The sequence below is a fragment of the Girardinichthys multiradiatus genome, chromosome 14, assembly GCF_021462225.1.
Source record: "Girardinichthys multiradiatus isolate DD_20200921_A chromosome 14, DD_fGirMul_XY1, whole genome shotgun sequence".
Classification (NCBI taxonomy): domain Eukaryota; kingdom Metazoa; phylum Chordata; class Actinopteri; order Cyprinodontiformes; family Goodeidae; genus Girardinichthys; species Girardinichthys multiradiatus.
In genome coordinates this window covers 10208486-10226225 of record NC_061807.1, presented here as the reverse complement: position 1 = coordinate 10226225, position 17740 = coordinate 10208486, and the positions used below count along the sequence as shown (strand labels likewise).

Here is a 17740-nt window from a genome sequence, read left to right as displayed (position 1 = left end):
AGCTCTAATTTAAATACACCATATTGCGAAGAAATTTGGGTTACAGCACCAAATCAATTAATTCTGGTGTTCCAACCACTTCCATGGCTGCAGGTGTATAAAGTTTGGTGTGGAGAAACTTGACTGGCCTGAAAATCAAGATTCTTGAACACCTTTGGGATGAATTAGAGCAGAGGCTGCAGTTCTGTTTTTTTTTTTCATCTAACTGTGAACACACTCATACCCCTGATTTTCACAGAATGGTTAAAGTTGCTTTCACTGGCAACAGTGGGTCCATCAACAAATTGAATCTTTATAGGTTAAAATAGGATGTTATCAATGCTAATGTACATGTAAAAGTAGACAGGCAAAAGCTTTTAGCAATATAGCGTCTGAAAATACACTTTAATGATTAACAGCTTCATTAATCATGCAATCCATTTAGGGTTCCAGCTGTGAACGACAGATCCAGCAACAGAACACAACAAATCTGACATGGTCTCAAGGTGTCTTCTAAAGTCAAACATAAAACATTTCATGGAGACAGCTCATTCTGCATCATGTATCAATGGATATCTTTATAAGCACCTGTCTTCAGTTTTTGGTTATGAGCTCAACCAATTAATAATGAATTTGAAAGATTTCATTTTTCATCCATTGGCGGTCCCTAGTGTTGGTTTGTTTGAAATTGACATCTACTTTCTCAGCAGTCAGGACACATGCATTCCTGCCTCTTGACTTTCACTCTGGCCATTCCAGATTTTGTGTTTTAATTTTATCTTCAAGCATCATTTCTCCTGTTAGCATCCACATCCTGTGGAAGTTCTGTATCATTGTTGCTCATCAACCCAACTTTCTTTTTCTGTCCATCTGCTGGTTTCATACTCAGCCATGCTTTCATTTTAGACCAATTTAAAATGTCTAAATTTTGATGTGTTCTTCCTTTTTGATTCGGACAGCATTTCATTTAAGTCTATGAAATTCTAGATCCGCTCAGTTTTTCTTGCTCCTGTTTCTTTAACAAACTGCCCATCATGTCGGATGGCACTAGTGATTCAACATCCTCGGCTTAGTAAAACTTTTATAAAAAGTTTCAGAACTTCTTAATAAAATAGGACTTATGATACGTGCAAATTCTGGAAAGACAAAGTGTTTGATCTGCCAGAAGATAAAAGGTTCAGCAGACGTAGATTACTTTGGCAGGTTCTCTGACTCTTACAGCTGGGCTCTGAGCTTTTCTTATGGTCTTTCCATCTTAGACACTATGAGTTTTTTGGCCCAATGCGGTATACCTAAAAAGAAGAATACTTAATATGCATCCAATGTGTTTTAAGATTTCAATTCAGTTTATTTCTATTGTGGTAATTCACAACACGTCGAATCATAGGGTTTCCAAGTCAACTACATACATTTCACTTGAATCTAACTATAAAACCGTGCAGTCAAATTCAGTGTAATATTAACATTGGTTAAAAAGTTTTCTATCAAAAGGAAACCCAGCAGATTGCATCCAGTTAGTGACTTGCAGCATTCACTCCTCCTGGATGAGCATGTAGAGACAGTGGACAGTCACTTTCATTGTGGTGTTGACTTTTCAGCAATCCCTCCAACTGAGCATGCATGTAGCGACAGTCGAGAGGAAAACTCCCCTTTAACAGGAGGAAACCTCCAGCAGAACCAGAACCAGGCTCAGTGTGAGCGGCCATCTGCCCCACCGACTGGGGGTTTGAGAGAACAGAGCAGAGACAAAAAAAAGAACACAGAAGCACTGATCCAGGAGTACTTTCTATGGTAAGGAAACTTGAAACATTAATGGTTGTAAGTCATTAGTGGCTTCATCTAGGAGAGAAAGACAGCTAAGTAGATGAACTCTGAGCCAGTTTACAAGTCTAGAGGATGAAAGAGAGCACATACAGTTAGTCACAGTAGAAGCTCCACCAGTAGCTATGTCTAGGAGAGAGACAGAGAAAAACACTAAGAGATGGCGCCAAGTGTATCATGGGTAGAGCAATAAGTTGTTGGCAGCAGCAGCTTGGCCACTGTCCCCCTCCAGGAAGGTGCCACAGCTAAACACAGATTCAGGCCAGGTGCAGCTTCTATGAAGATAATTTCAGTGACGTAACATTTTCAATCAAACTGTACTTTACCGCATTGCTTTCAGTGGTTATACTTCTGTAGGGCTAAAATGATTTCTTAATTGATTCTATTACAAAAAAATATTGAGGCAAAACTGTTGACTTAATTACTTTAAGTCATAATACTGCATATCATTCAGTGGTCATGTGTTTTCCAACAGTTATGTTATGTGTGCACCCATGGTAATCCCATACATGTTCCTGGCCTCGGAAAACATCAAAAACATGCAGGGCAGTTTGCCTTGAGGACCAAGGTTGAAAAACACTGGTGTAGCCTACCTAATCAGACTGGGAGACCACTTAGACCAAAGGTGTTAAACTCCAGTCCTCGAGGGCCAATGTCCTGCAACTTTTAGATGTGTCGCTGCCTCAGTACATCTGAATCTAATAATTAGGCCAATAGCAGGACTCTGGAGAACCTGACTGGATGCAGAGGAGGAAATTTAGCCATTTAAATCCGGTATGATGGACCAGAAACACATCGAAACAGACATGCCATAAACATTTTTCTCAATAAAGATTGAATCATAAAATTATTAAGATTACTTGATGTATCTGCCAGATGTTTTTTTTTGTTGTCAAACTCAGCTCTTCTTTATTTCAGCTCAATTTTTACTTTGTTGCAGCTCCACACATAGTCAGAAACCCTTGCTTGACTGAGGAGGTTGATAACCAGCATCACAGTACCAGTTATGCAATCTTCAGTGTCAGTTTTAGTTATACTGGATCTCTTTAGGAATACCCAGACAGGTTGAATTTGCTTCATAGCAGAGAGCGGGGAGACATTAAACAGTTTAGGTAAGAGATCTGCAGGCTCTATTATTCGAAGAGCCATTTTTCCTCAGTCCAGCTAAATAAGACATTCAAAACAGCTAATATTACAATGTCTTTTGAAAAAAGACAACAGTAAATCTTTGAAAAAATATTGGAAATTCATTGTCATTTTAAATGAACCACCATTTTTGTTTTTTTTTTAGGTTTTAAGATAAAGAAAAACATTAATTTTTTTGCAGTAGGGAGGATGGATACATTTTCTTCGAGGTAAGATTTTCTTGTGATTAATGGCCTTTATTGAACAGCAGTTTGACAGGAAAGACGCAGGAGAGAGAAGGAGAAGACATGCATCAAACGGTCTCAGACCAGGAATCAAACCCAGGAATCGAGGACCTTAGCCTTTGCACATGAAGACTTTGGAAAATGTGTTTATTTTATTTGTTCCTGTTCACTTACATTTGTGAGTGGTTGGAAAAAAATACCTGAACAGCTTTAGCTCAAGGAGCAGAATGTACCAAAAGTCAACAATTTAACACACAGGATCACATACAATTAGCAACAACATGAATTCACAGAAATACATTATTAAAATGAAATAAACATCAACAATTTAAATAAAAAACAGACATTTTTAAATAGAGAGGTAAATCGAGAAGTATCCATGGGCAGATGCAGGGGTGGAGCACCAGTCTGCCAGGTTCTTCTCAGTTAGTTTATTGTAGCTAACATTAGTAATACTTGAAGGGGGGGAGGGGTCTCCAGCGAGCACATTGGGCGAGAGGAGGAGTCTTTCAAACATTTTCTAAAATTAATTGATACACTCATAAAGTTCCAACGTAAGTTTTAAATTCTGGATGTAACCTGGCCTTTAATATTTAAATTGTGAAAAACTTGGAAATTCAGATTCGTTCCTGGATATACGCAACACATCAGATAATGTTGTAACACAATATTAATGCTTTAATTTTTCTTATACTTGTGTATAAAAATGATGGTAGACAGCACTCTGCAAGACACTGTAGTGTAAAGAAAAGTATAAAAAGATAAATATCCATCTGCAGCTTGAACATTTCCCAGAAATAAATATTATCAATTTTGCTTTTTAAAAAAAGTCAACCAGGCTGAAGTGTAAGAAGCAAATGTTCCCTTAGAAATAAATCGAGAAAAAAAAATTTGATAGCTGCTATCTTAATATCATTTTTTTAAGTAGAAACTGTTTTGTGTTTTCTTCATAATATATTTTAAAAAGACAAAGCTCAGTTAGGTTTTGAAATTCATTGATTTCCTCTAGCATTTACCAGTGATATCCAATCGTCCTATAGGGCAGATATCGTCTATGTTTTCCCTGGTTTTACGGTGTTCAATAAAATAACGCTTTATTAAAAGTCCTCTAAAGAACTACATGACAATTCAAAGATTTTAGTCAGATGTGCTGAGGCAGCGACGCATTTAAAACATGCAGCACACCTGCTCTTAAAAACTGAAGGTAGATTCCTCTGGCTTACTTAATTATCCCTTTTTTCCTTTGGGCTTGACTGAAAAGGAGCAGAAGGAAAAATGTTTGGAAAAATTGGTGTGGACTGTCACTACACTGATCCTTCATCATAAATACAGTTATCACTCAGTAGTTTTTCACATAGGTAGATATTCTAACTTAGCCTTAAAAGTCCTGCCAGGGAGTCCGAGCTTAAGAGTGATTCACTTCGCTGCTGAGAGCGACTCTGAGCGAGGAGACGACAGAAAGACCTCTTAGTGAGGAGGTGAGGTAAGTCCAGAGATGATCTATAGACCATCAACCTACTTATTCAGTTTCTCAGTCATGCTGTTTTGTGTGTTTTCAGTCACACTCTGCTGGTTGAGAAGGGAATTCATTTCATGAGAGTTGCTTTTCTTGTTTTGGTCTGATTTGATTGTCGTCTGTGATTGCTCTCCTTCATCTGTGTGAATAAATTCAAGATCGTCAGCGTTTAACAGATAATCTAATTTTGAGAGGATAGTAATCACAGAACAAAAGTTAAACGATAGTAAAAAGGAAACAAGAAGCCATAGTGCAGTTAAGGAAGCAGAGTCCCCGCCTCATTATATTCCTCACTAAATAAGTAATAAAATGGTTAATATTACAGATGTCTCAGCTACGTTTCAACATAAAGAGCAGAATATTGTGCAAAGTATTTTCATCTTTGTTATTGATAAAAACTCAATACTTGAAACAAATAATTTTGATTGCTAATGAACCTTTTCTATTTAAATCATCACATGCATTTACCAACCATTAACAGATCCTACTAAAACACAGAAGACCTCAAGGCTACAAAGAGTAACATTAACTGATACTTTCAAACTGCATAGAGACAACGGAAACCATTTATATTCCATCAGTTTATGCCTTAAACATATTGAGACTCATGTCTTTCAGATGTTTTAAACCAGATTTCAGATGGTTCAAAAGTGCAGATAAAAATTGCTTATAATTAACATCTTCAAGTATTCACATGTTTATTTTGATTGTAGCTATATTATATTATATTATATTATATGATTATTTAAAATGATAACTTACCAGTCCTGGAACATTTCTTGCTCAAGCCGATATACAGGCTAAACACTGAGATGCAAACTAAAGTTGCTCCTGCCACTGAGAGACATATGGCTCTAACGTAGGAATCCTTCCAGAAATCTGGAATGAGAGGACACGTTGTGTTATGATATCAGCTCTAAATATATTCCAATTTTATTTCTTACTGAACTGGTATACACTTTTTTCCTGCTTCTTTCATCTTTGGTCAAGTAACAGGTTACAGATATCAGTAAATGGTAATGTATTATCTCCTCCATCATTATGTCAAACAGCCAAGTTTGCCATCTAATTGTGAAAAACAGGAATAATATCTGTTGACAGCAACTGCTTGACTGTATATTATAACAAAAAGCTGCACTACATACTGTATGGCATCACCTTTATACGTTCAGCATGTTTGTTTTCATTTTAAAAACAAAAATAAATAAAATCAAAACTATTTTCTAAGCATGTTTAAAGCACAAGCTTTATTAAGTTGGTATCATTCAGCTTCATGTAAATGAAATCACTGATTAACTGAGTTGGGAATCAGATTTAGTGAAACTATCCGAGATTTGTACCTGGAAGAAGTATTTTCACCGTCTTGCTTTGATTCCTCTGCTGCTGGTCGACTCTGCACACAACCCTGTGATGAATCATATCATATGATACAAAATGAGCTGCTTTAATCGGGTAAATGTCCATATTTACAAAGCAAGGACAGTTGTGCAGTCAATTTGTAGACGTTTAAGTGGATCTTACACACATTTACTGAAATTAGTGTAATTGAAATCATGATTCAACCAAAACATGGTTTCATTCTTGAAGTGAAATAATACTGCTGTAAAATTTTAATAACTGTTGATCACATTACCAACTTGTTCAAACACCACAAAGAATATTGGGATCAGAATGAGATTCTAAAGTTAACTTACCTGCTTACTGGATTATTTAGAATGACATTTTGCTTTGTGTTGTAACATCCCTTAGGGTCTTTTTCTTGTTTCGGCTCTTCATCAGTGAGTCTGTTTCCGTCTTCGTCCAGAACTGTCATCAGTGGTGCTGGCATCCAGCAGAGGGCCTCACACTCAACAGTCACTCCGCTGCTATCAGCAGAGACCACTGAAAGCGTCGGATCAGATAATGACGCTGTGGAGAGAGGAATTGTTAATGAAAATCAGTAAATGTCTAAAATCATTTTGACATTCATGCTAAACTTAGCACCGTTTACTTTAGACAAGAAGGTATTTTCTTGTGGCTACTTTCCTAATATGAACACACATCTACTTTACCAATTGTTACGTCTTCGCGCTTTACCGTTTTGAAGATTGCCTTGGAGAAAGGGACTCTGTTTCTCCTCATAGTTCTACCCCAGAAAATCGGGCAGGCATGGATTACCAATTAAACGTTTCCAGACCATAACCTTACTAATGGAAATCAAAACTTAAAAAACAATGTTTCAGTTCCAGTTAATCGGTAAGTTTTAAAACGGATGCTGATATTTGCGGCACCTTTGGTTTGGTAAAAATGTTCTCAAGGCTGAATCTTCCCTCACTGAACAAATACACTCAAGGTAAAGATATGTTAGATATTTTTTACCAGTGGAACCTAATGAGTGTAGGGAAATAAATCAAATAAATGTAGTTTACACATTCTACATTTTTCTTCACTCAAAAAAGAAAAACGCGCTTGAATTCAGTAACTACCATGAAAATCCTTTCAGGACACCACACAAAGCAACGACTGAACTGTTCACGTAAATCTGTACATATTGTATTCTTATGTATGACTGAGTTCTTTTTACTTCTGAGAGTTTTGAGGTGTGTGTTTCGACACCTGAGGAGAGTTTCTTTGAAGGGAAAATCCTGGGTTCATATTATCTAAGTTCTCATGTCCCTTTGCTGCCTTGTAACCAAATTCAAGAATCAGATGAAAATTCTCTTTTTCATGTAAAAAACAATAAAAGATTGGTCTCCTGCTTACAGCATAGACATTTCAACCCTTTACATTCCTTGTCTTTGTGTATATCATGCATCAAGCCTTTTGTAACCTTGATTTTAAAAAGTGCGAAAAGAATAAAATGTTACGTTCTTACAGCTCTGGGTTAACCCACTCCAACATTAAATGATTGGAACAGAAAGAAAAACGTAACTGAAAGAAACATACCAACAACCAACTCCACTTCTGTTTCCTCTTTGGTTCCGTTATTTTGGATCATCAAACACTGGTACGTTCCTGTATCAGACAGCTTCACATTGGAGATCCTTAGTGAGAAGTTCCCATTTTGCAGCTCTCTCATGATGAGGCTTGAACGGTACTCAAAGTCGGGATCCTTCATTGCAAAGGTCTCACAACCATGGCGGTACAAGAAGACAATAGCTGGCTTCCGCCCTTCGACCACTTTGGACCATTCCACCGTCTGAATATCTTTACTAGCTGGAGTTTTCAACATGCAGGGCAGGATGATGTTCCCACCAGCAACGGCATCGACCTGTTTAGACTGAGCATGTGTAGAAGAATCACCTGCAAAACATGAGGATGGAAAACCAGCATCATTAGGAAGAGGGAGTTGTAGAAAATGGATTTAAATTTTACTGTAATAAAAATTTCACATGGCTCGTGTCATCATTTTAAAACAAAATAAAAGCAACACTTGGTGATTGCATCATTTGAGTAGCTCAGTCAATATCATGATTCAAATTTAATAGGAAATCTGTGGAGGGAACTAAAGATTAGGGTAATGTCAAGGATGCCTTCCAGTTTGGAGCTCATCACCAATGGGGGTTTGATCGCTGTGATCCCAACAAAGATTTTTCTATTGATTATTGAGGAAGGTATAAATAATTTTCTATTTGCATTTTTAAATTAAAATGTGTAGAAAAACAAGTTCACACTCCATTTACACTGTTTTACTGTCTTTTATTGTATCGTTTCAGCGTTCACCTGCCATTTTGTTTTTGAAAAGAACGTTATGGAGAAACGTCCAATGCAGATTTGATGAGCAGTGCTGCTGTCAATGCCGACCCACGCCGGTCGTCCTGCACTGCCAGCTATGTTTTTTTTTAAAGTCACAGCTCAGTGGGGTATTGCAGTAATCTCTTGTTATCCTACACATCCATGTAATGGATGCCCAAGGCCAGTTATGTGTATTTTTTAACCCTACACATTTCAATGTGCCCCTGGGGAAGGCACTTAACCCCACATGACTACCAATCTGGGTACTGGTATTTGAATGTATGCACATTTGTGGATATAGTTCTTGTGTAAAATGGTTTAAGTTGTTAATATGACTGGAAAGGTGCTACATGGATTTTTATTTCCCATTTTACTGTTTTTAGTGTTTATACTTGGGAAATCATAGGAACTACTGCTTGGGTTTGGACCTTTTACCAACACCAGCAGCTGACACGGCACCCCAGACCATCACTGACTGTGGGTACTTGATACTGGACCTCTGGCATTTTGGCATTTCCTTCTCCCCAGTCTGACATGCAGAATTTGCTTTCAACCGAAAAAAGTACTTTGGACAACTGAGCAACAGTCCAGTGCTGCTTCTCTGTAGCCCAGGTCTGGGGAATGCGGCACCTGTAGCCCATTTCCTGCACACGCCTGTGCACGGTGGCTCTGGATGTTTCTACTCCAGACTCAGTCCACTGCTTCCGCAGGTCCCCCAAGGTCTGGAATCGGCCCTTCTCCACAATCTTCCTCAGGGTCCGGTCACCTCTTCTCGTTGTGCAGCGTTTTCTGCCACACTTTTTCCTTCCCACAGACTTCCCACTTAGGTGCCTTGATACAGCACTCTGGGAACAGCCTATTTGTTCAGAAATTTCTTTCTGTGTCTTACCCTCTTGCTTGAGGGTGTCAATAGTGGCCTTCTGGACAGCAGTCAGTATATTCCACTGTCCTCTGCTGATTTCACAGTCTGGTACAAAACAATGACACAGAGGCTGATGTGCTGCAAAATATGGTTGCATTTACAGTAGATGATGCCCATCTAGGCCATTCCCATCCTCAAATAAAAATTGAAATTGAAAGCATGAAATTAACAAACATTTGTGTGGTTATAATGAATGTCAAATCAAAGAGATTTTTTCTGATTCAAACTGGTCATGCAACCTATATTTTAGACTTAAGTCATTAGGAAAGTTATGAAGAATAAATGTTTCAATATACATGGAGGGAAACATAATATGAAGCTAACTATGTGAGCAAAGCGGCTCAGGATGTCAGGCTTCATAGCACACTGACTAAAAAACGGAGAAACTTCTTTAAAGCACACATTAACAACAGCCAGCTTTAATATATTTGAGAGTTTCAGAAATATGTTAATATGATAAACACCTTAGGCCAATGCTGAATCAATGGAAGTCAAACATGTTAAATTGATTGACTTTAAATAAGAAGATTTGGAGGAAATAAAGGTTCAGTGTAAAGGTTTAGCTGGCAAAAATGTGAATCTAACATGGGCCTGGATATGCTATATTGTATTGTTGTTGATGATATGTCATACTTTAGTGGGTGAATAGATACAGTATATATGGGCTTCTCACAACTCAATCTCAAGACCAAAATAAATCTTCTCATAACCGCCATAATACCTCCACCCCGCCCTCAAAAAACATGGAGGGTAAGTTTCTTATTGCTGACAAAGCAGTCCTATCATATACATGTCTTTATTTTTGCAATTATACTAAACAAACAAACAGCAACCTGAGATCTTATTATATTTGGTGCTCAGGGACAAGGGGAAGCTCCTGCTTTGTTGTGAAAATAATAAATATATTCACTTTGCTACATGAGAAAAATGTAAATACAGGCTGATGTAAATGGGCTAAATTTATATAGTGTTTTTCTAGTCATATCGGACACTTAGATCGATTTACACTTAGCCACATTCTCCCAGTCCCACTAACAAATGTGCACACATTCATACACAATACCCAGGTTGTTAGGCAACATGGAGTTGAGTGCCCTGCCCATGGGCACACTGACATGTGGCAGAAGGAAGAAAGACAACAACTTCACCCTCTGAGTCACAGTAGCTTTATGCTACAGAACATTAGTTTGTTCCAACCCTGGCTGACCTCAGAGGTCTGTGCACAACATTATTTTAATAAACTGTCAACACAAGCTGCTGTAATGGTCTAATGATAGTGGAGGTAGTTTCTGCTATTATTAATAAGATTATCAGTGCAAGTTTACCAACATATATCACAGAATGGAATCAAATTTTATACATTCACAAAATGTAACAGCCATAAATTATTATAGAACAAAAAACAATCAAAAGCATGTTTATTTCAATCCTGATATATCAATAATCAATAATAATGGCCATTTTCTGACAATCAAGCTTCCTCTCATTCTCTAACTCCTGGAAGTACAGTTCTTTGTTCTTATCAAACTTAATGTAAGTAAATAAACGTTCACAAATAAACACATGAAGAACTGTTTGGTTCGCTGCAATCAAAGGAATCGATTCAGTTCATTCATTGTTTCATTACCAAAGGTGACGCTTTTTACAGACTGACTCGCTTCTTTAATCCTATTTTGAGGACAAATATCCCATCGTCAGAACAGAACGTGTAGTAATGAGCTGGAAGGTCTCCGAAACTACTGAAAATAATCTAAATATATTATTGCATACCTTTGAATAAGAGCGCCCCGATCAACAGGAAACAACGTAAATACATCATCAGGTTTTAATACTTAGATAATTTCCTCTGATTTCAGGAGATAAAAAACATTTCTCCTCGTCCGCTTTTTAATTCGCAACAAATTTTTAATACCTGGTTTCACTCTCATTAACTTCCTTATTCTCCTCTACAGGAAGCTATTTAACGTTGCGTTCATGGAAAACTCCGAAAAATTCATTACAGGTCATCAAAACATCGTAGAAAATGTAGTTTTAAGTCAAAATAAACATTAATTTCTTCAATTATCTCCACTGATTGCTTATTTATTGACGTAAAGCTGTGAGGTTTCTATCATCTGATGGTTTCACTAGATGCACTCCAAGCGTTTTATAAAGTTACGGATGGGTTAAAATTGAAATTAAATGTAAATCTGGCAACATTTTTTTAATTTCAAACAGCTTTATTTATTGTTTTCTCATGTTTGCGTTTACGTTTTAACGTTTTTTTTCATGAACGTATTGGAATCCCGAATCGGTCTCTCTGATTTACCACGGCGTGTAAAGTATAAGATAAAAATGAGTTGCAACGCCGAAAGAAGACTGATTTATATGTCCCTTTTCTATTAACAAATAATACTAGTAATAATCACCTTTATCGGGGCCCAACAAAATGCAACAAAATTCGTCTTCTGCAGTTAACCCATCCCTTAGAGAGCAGTGGGCTGTTGTGGAGCATTCTGGGCCTAAGGGTATTGATCAGGGACCCAGATTGGCAGGCTGTTGTAAACCTGGAACTTGTGGCCTCTCCAGGAGGTAAACATCCTGCTCTCTGACCACTGGCCACCACTCCCCCAACAGGAAGACACATAGCATTTCACAAGATTGGATCATACAGAGACAGGGTTCTTTGTCCATTCCTCTTTGCACAATATCTAGAAGCTTCAGAGTCCTGAGTCCTATGCTCTCTTCAGCTCATCTCAGTGTTTTCCTATAGGATTTAGGTCTGGGCACTGGACATGTAACAAAGTTAATTTTGAGTCTGAGTTATGTATGTATTGATATGGCCATGTGCTTTTTTATAAAGCAGCACTCCACACAGTAAAACCATGACTAGGCTTTTTACATCATACTGTTAGGATTTGTGGGTGTTTTGGGGTTTTTGTTGGTCTTATTCACAGTTGAAGTTTTGAATCATGCTTCTGTTTATTATTTTCCTGGCCAAGCTTTAGTTTTTGTCTTCTAGTTCATGTTTTGTCAAGTTTGGTTGAGAAGTTTGGTTATGCTTTAGTTTCATGTTTTTCTAGTTCTGTTTCTATTAGTTTTGCATTCAAGAGTTTATGTTTTGCTCCAGTCACGTTTTGTTCTCTCCTGTCTGTTAATCAACTTTATTAGGTTCACCTGCACTAAGCAAATCTGTCTCTTTGCTTCACCTGGTTACGCTCCATATATACACCTCAGTTCTGTTTAATCCTCGTGGAAACATTTTCTCGATCATGCTCTTGTCTTGTTTTTCAAATCATGCTATGCCTATCGTTTATTGTTTTGTTCACGCCAAGCCTGTTTTTCCCTGCCTGCTTCTGCCTCCACCTGTGAGTGAGTTTTTGTGTTTTTCAAAAGATTAAATTTGTTCACTTACCATCATGCTGCCTGCTCGTCTGCATTCCGGGGTCCTGCACTAATCCTGACACATACATGCCCGTTTGACATTCATGTGTGTTTCACCAATGTTTCTAAGCAGGCCCTAGAACTAATAGATTTGTATTTTATTTTGCATTTTTACTTTGCCACAATTTTATTTTGGATTGACATGTTTCAGTTTGTATTACATGCTAGTGGTATTGTTTTTTTTTTTTATGTGCACTCATTTCTCCCTGAGTCTTCCAGTGCAGAGTGCAGCTGCATGGATGGAGAAAACTGGTCGGTCCAGTTTCGGTCCGAGTTTCATCAGGTTCAACTTTCCTATCCCTGCATTTTTGAAAACTGAGTCAACACCATGATGTGACTGTAATATAAATTTAAATGGTTTATTCATATAAGAATAATTACCATAATTTAACAACTGACAATCTGACACATAAGACCTGACAAGTTATCTTGCATCTACCTTATAGTAACTTTAGGAAACTGTTTTTTTAGTTTTCTTCTTTAATAATAGGGATCGTTGACATAATTTCTCATTTGTCCTCCATTTTTGTCTTGCACAACTGCATATTGTGACATGGAACAACTGAGGACAATATTAAACCCTTCGTCGTTTAAAGCCTCAATACAAGTCAACGTGTCTCTCCTCTCCTCTGTTGGTATAATACTATGTTTCTCAGTTTAGTTGTGTTTGCACCCTACAACACTTACATTCTCAACTTGCACACGCCATATAGTGCTGATTTGATAGATTTAAGTCACATTTGAATTTACTATTTATTTTCAAATGAATGACATGAAAGTCAAAGCATCTTCCTTTGTGCCAGGACATAGCGGTTAGCCTGGTCACTCAAGGAGAAGCCCCTCTGCAGCATGCAGATAAAATGACCATGATCCACAAAACCACATCAATCTTAAGTTAAATGTAAAGATTTAAGCTCAGGTTTCATGAACATTTAATGATCAGTTAGAGCATGTGTCTTTAAAGAGAAAGAAGCTGAAAAAATGTTGCAGAGCTTTGCTAACCAGAAGCATTTCAGCATCATTGGACAATGAAGCCTTTAAACCCCATCTAAACAGCACATTAAACAGTTACAATGCATCACATTAGTCTGACGTTTAAAGAAAATTACAATCAAATAAACATATTTACTGGGCAGTTTATTCTGTTTAAAACAAGAAGGAATGTAGTACAGCAGCTCCATATGACCCGGCCTCCACATGTACACCTCTACTCAGCTCGGATCCCAGTCGACCGAGCGTAAAAACCTGTAATAAATACCATATTTTTTTGACGTTCAAAAAGCTATTTTACACAGAATAGTTATTTACAGATTTGGGCCTAGATAAATAGAGTTGAGTTCCCCACCCAAAAGTTACAAGGTCACATTTCTCTGAATAAATGAACAATGCATGTTTGTAACAGTTAACATATAGCAAATATTTTGTATTAATAAACTATATCCATTTTTAAAGCAGCAAATACAAAAAGTACAGCAGCTTCACATGAACATGCCACCAAGAAACGGGAAGAAAATGAAGGGGGAACCATGTGCCCGCTCCACAGTGTAGAAACTAAGCATGTCTCAATAAAAGACTGTGCTTTAGAAAAAAAATATATATATTCTGCCAACTAAAAATAAGTGCACAGCGACTTCAAACTGAATACAACTCAAATAAAAGCACAATTATACCATTTTTTAACAAGTTACCAGCATATTGACAAACATAGGGATTAATGCTTTCCCACAATCCCACCCAGCTCACCAGTGTTTTCAGACAGCTGGTCCCATAGTAAACTATGGTACCGGCAGCTTAATGTTAACACAGAGATCAATGAACAAATGTAATTTGCACGTTAATGTTTGTCAGGATAATACGAATCAATAACAAATGACCATTGAATGTACATCTTATAGCCTGTTACCTCAGTGCAGAAGAGAAGACATTTAAATTAAACAAAGTTGTTCGTTTTTAATCTTCAACAAACCGTAGAGAAATCAGGATGTTTTGAGTGCATGATGATCATTGCTGGTGAGATATCACCAAGATTTTCTGGTTGACTATGATGTGCAGAGGAGTGTGTTCACGCACCATTGTGCTTTCCATTGTATTGCATTGTTTTCAGGACAGTGGTTGGATGAGAAACGGCACTTTCGTAAACTGGTCTTGAGGAGGTTAGGTTTACAATGGTGGTGGATCCAATTAACAAGTGAATCAGCTTGGTGAAACTGAAAATCCCGAACTGCACCTGAAGTTAGCTCAATAATCAATCCTGCTTCATAGCAAATGTCCCAGATCTGACATTTAGGATAATTAGTGTTTTTCATATTAAAAAATCACAAAACATAAACAACACAATAAAAGCAAATAAAAATAATCTGATCCCTGTTTTACTAATCACCAATTCAGTGCAGTCTCATTCATGCAAACAATAATACGAATATAATTTCCACTTTGAGTTTACCAGTCAGTCCATGAGGGGGCTTAAAATCAAGGAGTTTTAAAGCTGGAAAAGGGGTTCTTTTGGCGGAAAGGCCCCTTACAGCAAGAGCAATCTGAGTGTAATACTTAAACATCTGAGGAATCTGATCATTTGACCGCATGTAGACGTGATAAATTGATATAAAATACAGTAAATGCGTAACCGTGGGTAACTAGGCTTTGAAGAACTCAAATCATGCATTTGGAGCTTTTTGGAATTACTGATTGTGAATTGTACAGAGGGGGAAACTACACAAATACCTTAATTATTGCAAATCTGGAAACATTGCAGCCAACTGCACCAAAGGGGACATTGTCAAACGTACCAGGATTGAATTAATAAAATAAAATAAACTAAATACAACTTCAATAGACATACAAAATACATTTCTGATGAAATATCAATGACCTTTTAACTTATCTGTTTTTCCAGCCCCACTAAACTTTGCAAATACTGCAGGTTTTTATGTTTTTTTGAAACAACAACTCATTTAACTTATTACCTATCCATCTTTATTAGGTTAACTTTGCATTATGCTTTGTTTTTTAATATTATAAACTGAAACAAAGCTATCCCTAACAATTAGCGAGTTTATAACTGATTTATTTCCAGAAAGTACTAAGGAATACACAGCCTTCTTACATTAAACTTGTTTAGGAGGAAAGCTCCAATTATGCATGAAGATTTGTGTCCCTTATTTGCTTTAAGTGAAATCTTTTCAATGCTCTGGTAAATGAGGCAGCGGAGTGTACCTGTGTTTGGCCTGAAAAGATGGCGGAAGCCCTAAGGAATGTCTGCGAGAAACCAAGCAAGTGTTCATACCAGGGTTGGTCTGGGGAGTTATTCTGGAGCAGAAATCACTTTTCTCGTCGCTGTAGACTGCAGCTGCTGAGGTAGAGAAAACCAGCAGAGCTGGACAGCTGTGCTGACGAACAGTTCTGTGTTTCCCACGGCCAGGACCAAGACTGGCGCTTTGGTTTTGGTCTTCATGTTTTAGACCAATCATTTTAAAAAAGTTACCTAGGTTCAGATGAGTTAGAGGACCTTGTATCTTTCCGGTTTGTGTGTTGTGGTTTGAAGATATGAGGTGCTGTGGGTAATCCAGTGAGGATTCAGATGAACGTCTGAGTGGGTTGTGCTCGGTAACAACAGTCGTGGACTGGAATTTCCCCAACAGTTTAAGGATAGTCTCATCTTTTTTAAAGTTCTCCGACTTGAGTTCAGCCACCTCTGTTCGCAGAGTCTTGATAATTATGTTTGCTGCATTGTAAGCCCCATCAGTCATACTTGGTGGGTTCAGGAGGTTCGTGCTTTCGCAGGTGACATCCATTAATTCATGGTCCGATGAAATCCTTTGTGGTAGCTGCTTCTTCCCAGCTGTGGGGACACAAACAGGAACAGTCAGCAACTAGATCAAGACTCAGAGGATAAACTAAGTTCAGGATGCATCTGATCACATTTATGCAACTTTAGTCTTTATAGACGGTCATCCAAAAGGTGGAGTCTAATTTCATTGGCCAGTGAAAAGACATTTATTCTCGTCTAGGATCATTCAGTCTTTTACTGAAAGTTATTCTCAGAGGCTCAGGCTCCTGCAGTGCTGGTTACACATTTGAAGTGCATTCTAAGTCATCCTATTAAATTCTCCCTCTGTTTGAGGTTTATGTCAACATCGAGTTGTGTTAGAGAAACTCTCTTGGAAAGAAACATGTTTAAATCGAGGAATAAAAACAGACACATGCAGAGTATCTAGTTGTACCTATTTGTTTATTGTGAGTATAGCATATATACTGTAATCCCTAATGAATTTCAACAAAAATGGTAGACCTCATTTAAAATGGTTGGCTTCCTGGCATAAATCTACTTATAGTTGAGAGCAGACATTTAGGAGTTGATTCCAGGAATTTAATGTTATCCTGATCAAAATTTGTTTTATTATTAAGTGTTTGGAGTATTTGTCCTCTTTGACTAATTTTTTCAGCTGTTTTAAAGATTTCCTTCCACTTTCTGCAGTCTACCAGATCCAATTAAACAGCCAAAACAGCTCCATGGCATGATACTGCCACTACTGTGCTTGATTGGTACAAGGAAAAGCACTTGCCTTGTCGATTGTGCAAGCTGCAAGTTTCAGCTAAACTTGAAAGTGTGAATATATGAGACAGGGCTTCCTGCTAAGTCTGTACCGTCTCAGTGCATGGAGACTAGTTTCACTGTGCAAGGTTACTGTTCATGGTGTGCTTCGGCCTTGGTGGTTCCTGGGTTGTTCCTGAATATCAGACCCAATTAATTTTCATGTTAGGGTCACAGTTTGCATCCCTTTCTGCACCTTGGCAAAATGGTAATACTATGTCCATCTTCAGTCCATATAGATTTTGCAGAGTAGAATGGTAAATGGGCTGCACTTGTATAGCGCTTTACTCTACAGTCAGTCATCCACCCATTCAAACACACATTCACACACTGACAGTGGTGAGCCACATTGTAGTCACAGCCGCCCTGCCATACAATCAGCGCCAATGAGCCCTCTGACCACC

At 37.7% G+C, this 17740-nt stretch overlaps 3 protein-coding genes across 5 annotated transcripts in view; 1 reads left to right on the top strand and 2 right to left on the bottom strand.

Annotated features, from left to right (window-relative positions):
• The window catches only part of LOC124880824 (gastrula zinc finger protein XlCGF57.1-like), a 219484-nt gene that overhangs the window by 90231 nt on the left and 111513 nt on the right, over window positions 1-17740 (top strand). The gene's annotated exons all lie outside the window — the stretch shown is intronic.
• Window positions 3281-11229, bottom strand: LOC124880826 (putative selection and upkeep of intraepithelial T-cells protein 1 homolog). Its single transcript, XM_047386186.1, has 6 exons — window positions 11093-11229; window positions 7612-7968; window positions 6381-6594; window positions 6027-6091; window positions 5449-5565; window positions 3281-4825 (listed from the first exon to the last, which is right to left on the bottom strand). Exons 1-6 carry the CDS (start codon window positions 11139-11141, stop codon window positions 4686-4688), a joined length of 942 nt encoding a protein of 313 aa, XP_047242142.1. The 5' UTR covers window positions 11142-11229; the 3' UTR covers window positions 3281-4685.
• The window catches only part of LOC124880821 (butyrophilin subfamily 1 member A1-like), a 32206-nt gene continuing 28327 nt past the window's right edge, over window positions 13862-17740 (bottom strand). For all 3 annotated transcript variants that reach the window (XM_047386177.1, XM_047386178.1, XM_047386179.1), the window contains one exon: window positions 13862-16583. In XM_047386177.1, coding sequence (XP_047242133.1) covers window positions 15925-16583 — 659 coding nt within the window. In that variant the 3' untranslated portion in view covers window positions 13862-15924. The remainder of the gene's footprint in view (window positions 16584-17740) is intronic.

What these genes read in the sequence shown, in the direction of transcription:
- LOC124880826 (XM_047386186.1), bottom strand. Translation starts at nt 11,141, where the DNA reads ATGATGTATTTACGTTGTTTCCTGTTGATCGGGGCGCTCTTATTCAAA. An exon ending in CTAAATAATCCAGTAAGCAG is followed by an intron (nt 6,092 to 6,380) that starts GTAAGTTAACTT and finishes GATTCATCACAG; the next exon opens with GGTTGTGTGCAGAGTCGACC. An exon ending in GGTGAAAATACTTCTTCCAG is followed by an intron (nt 5,566 to 6,026) that starts GTACAAATCTCG and finishes CTCTCATTCCAG; the next exon opens with ATTTCTGGAAGGATTCCTAC.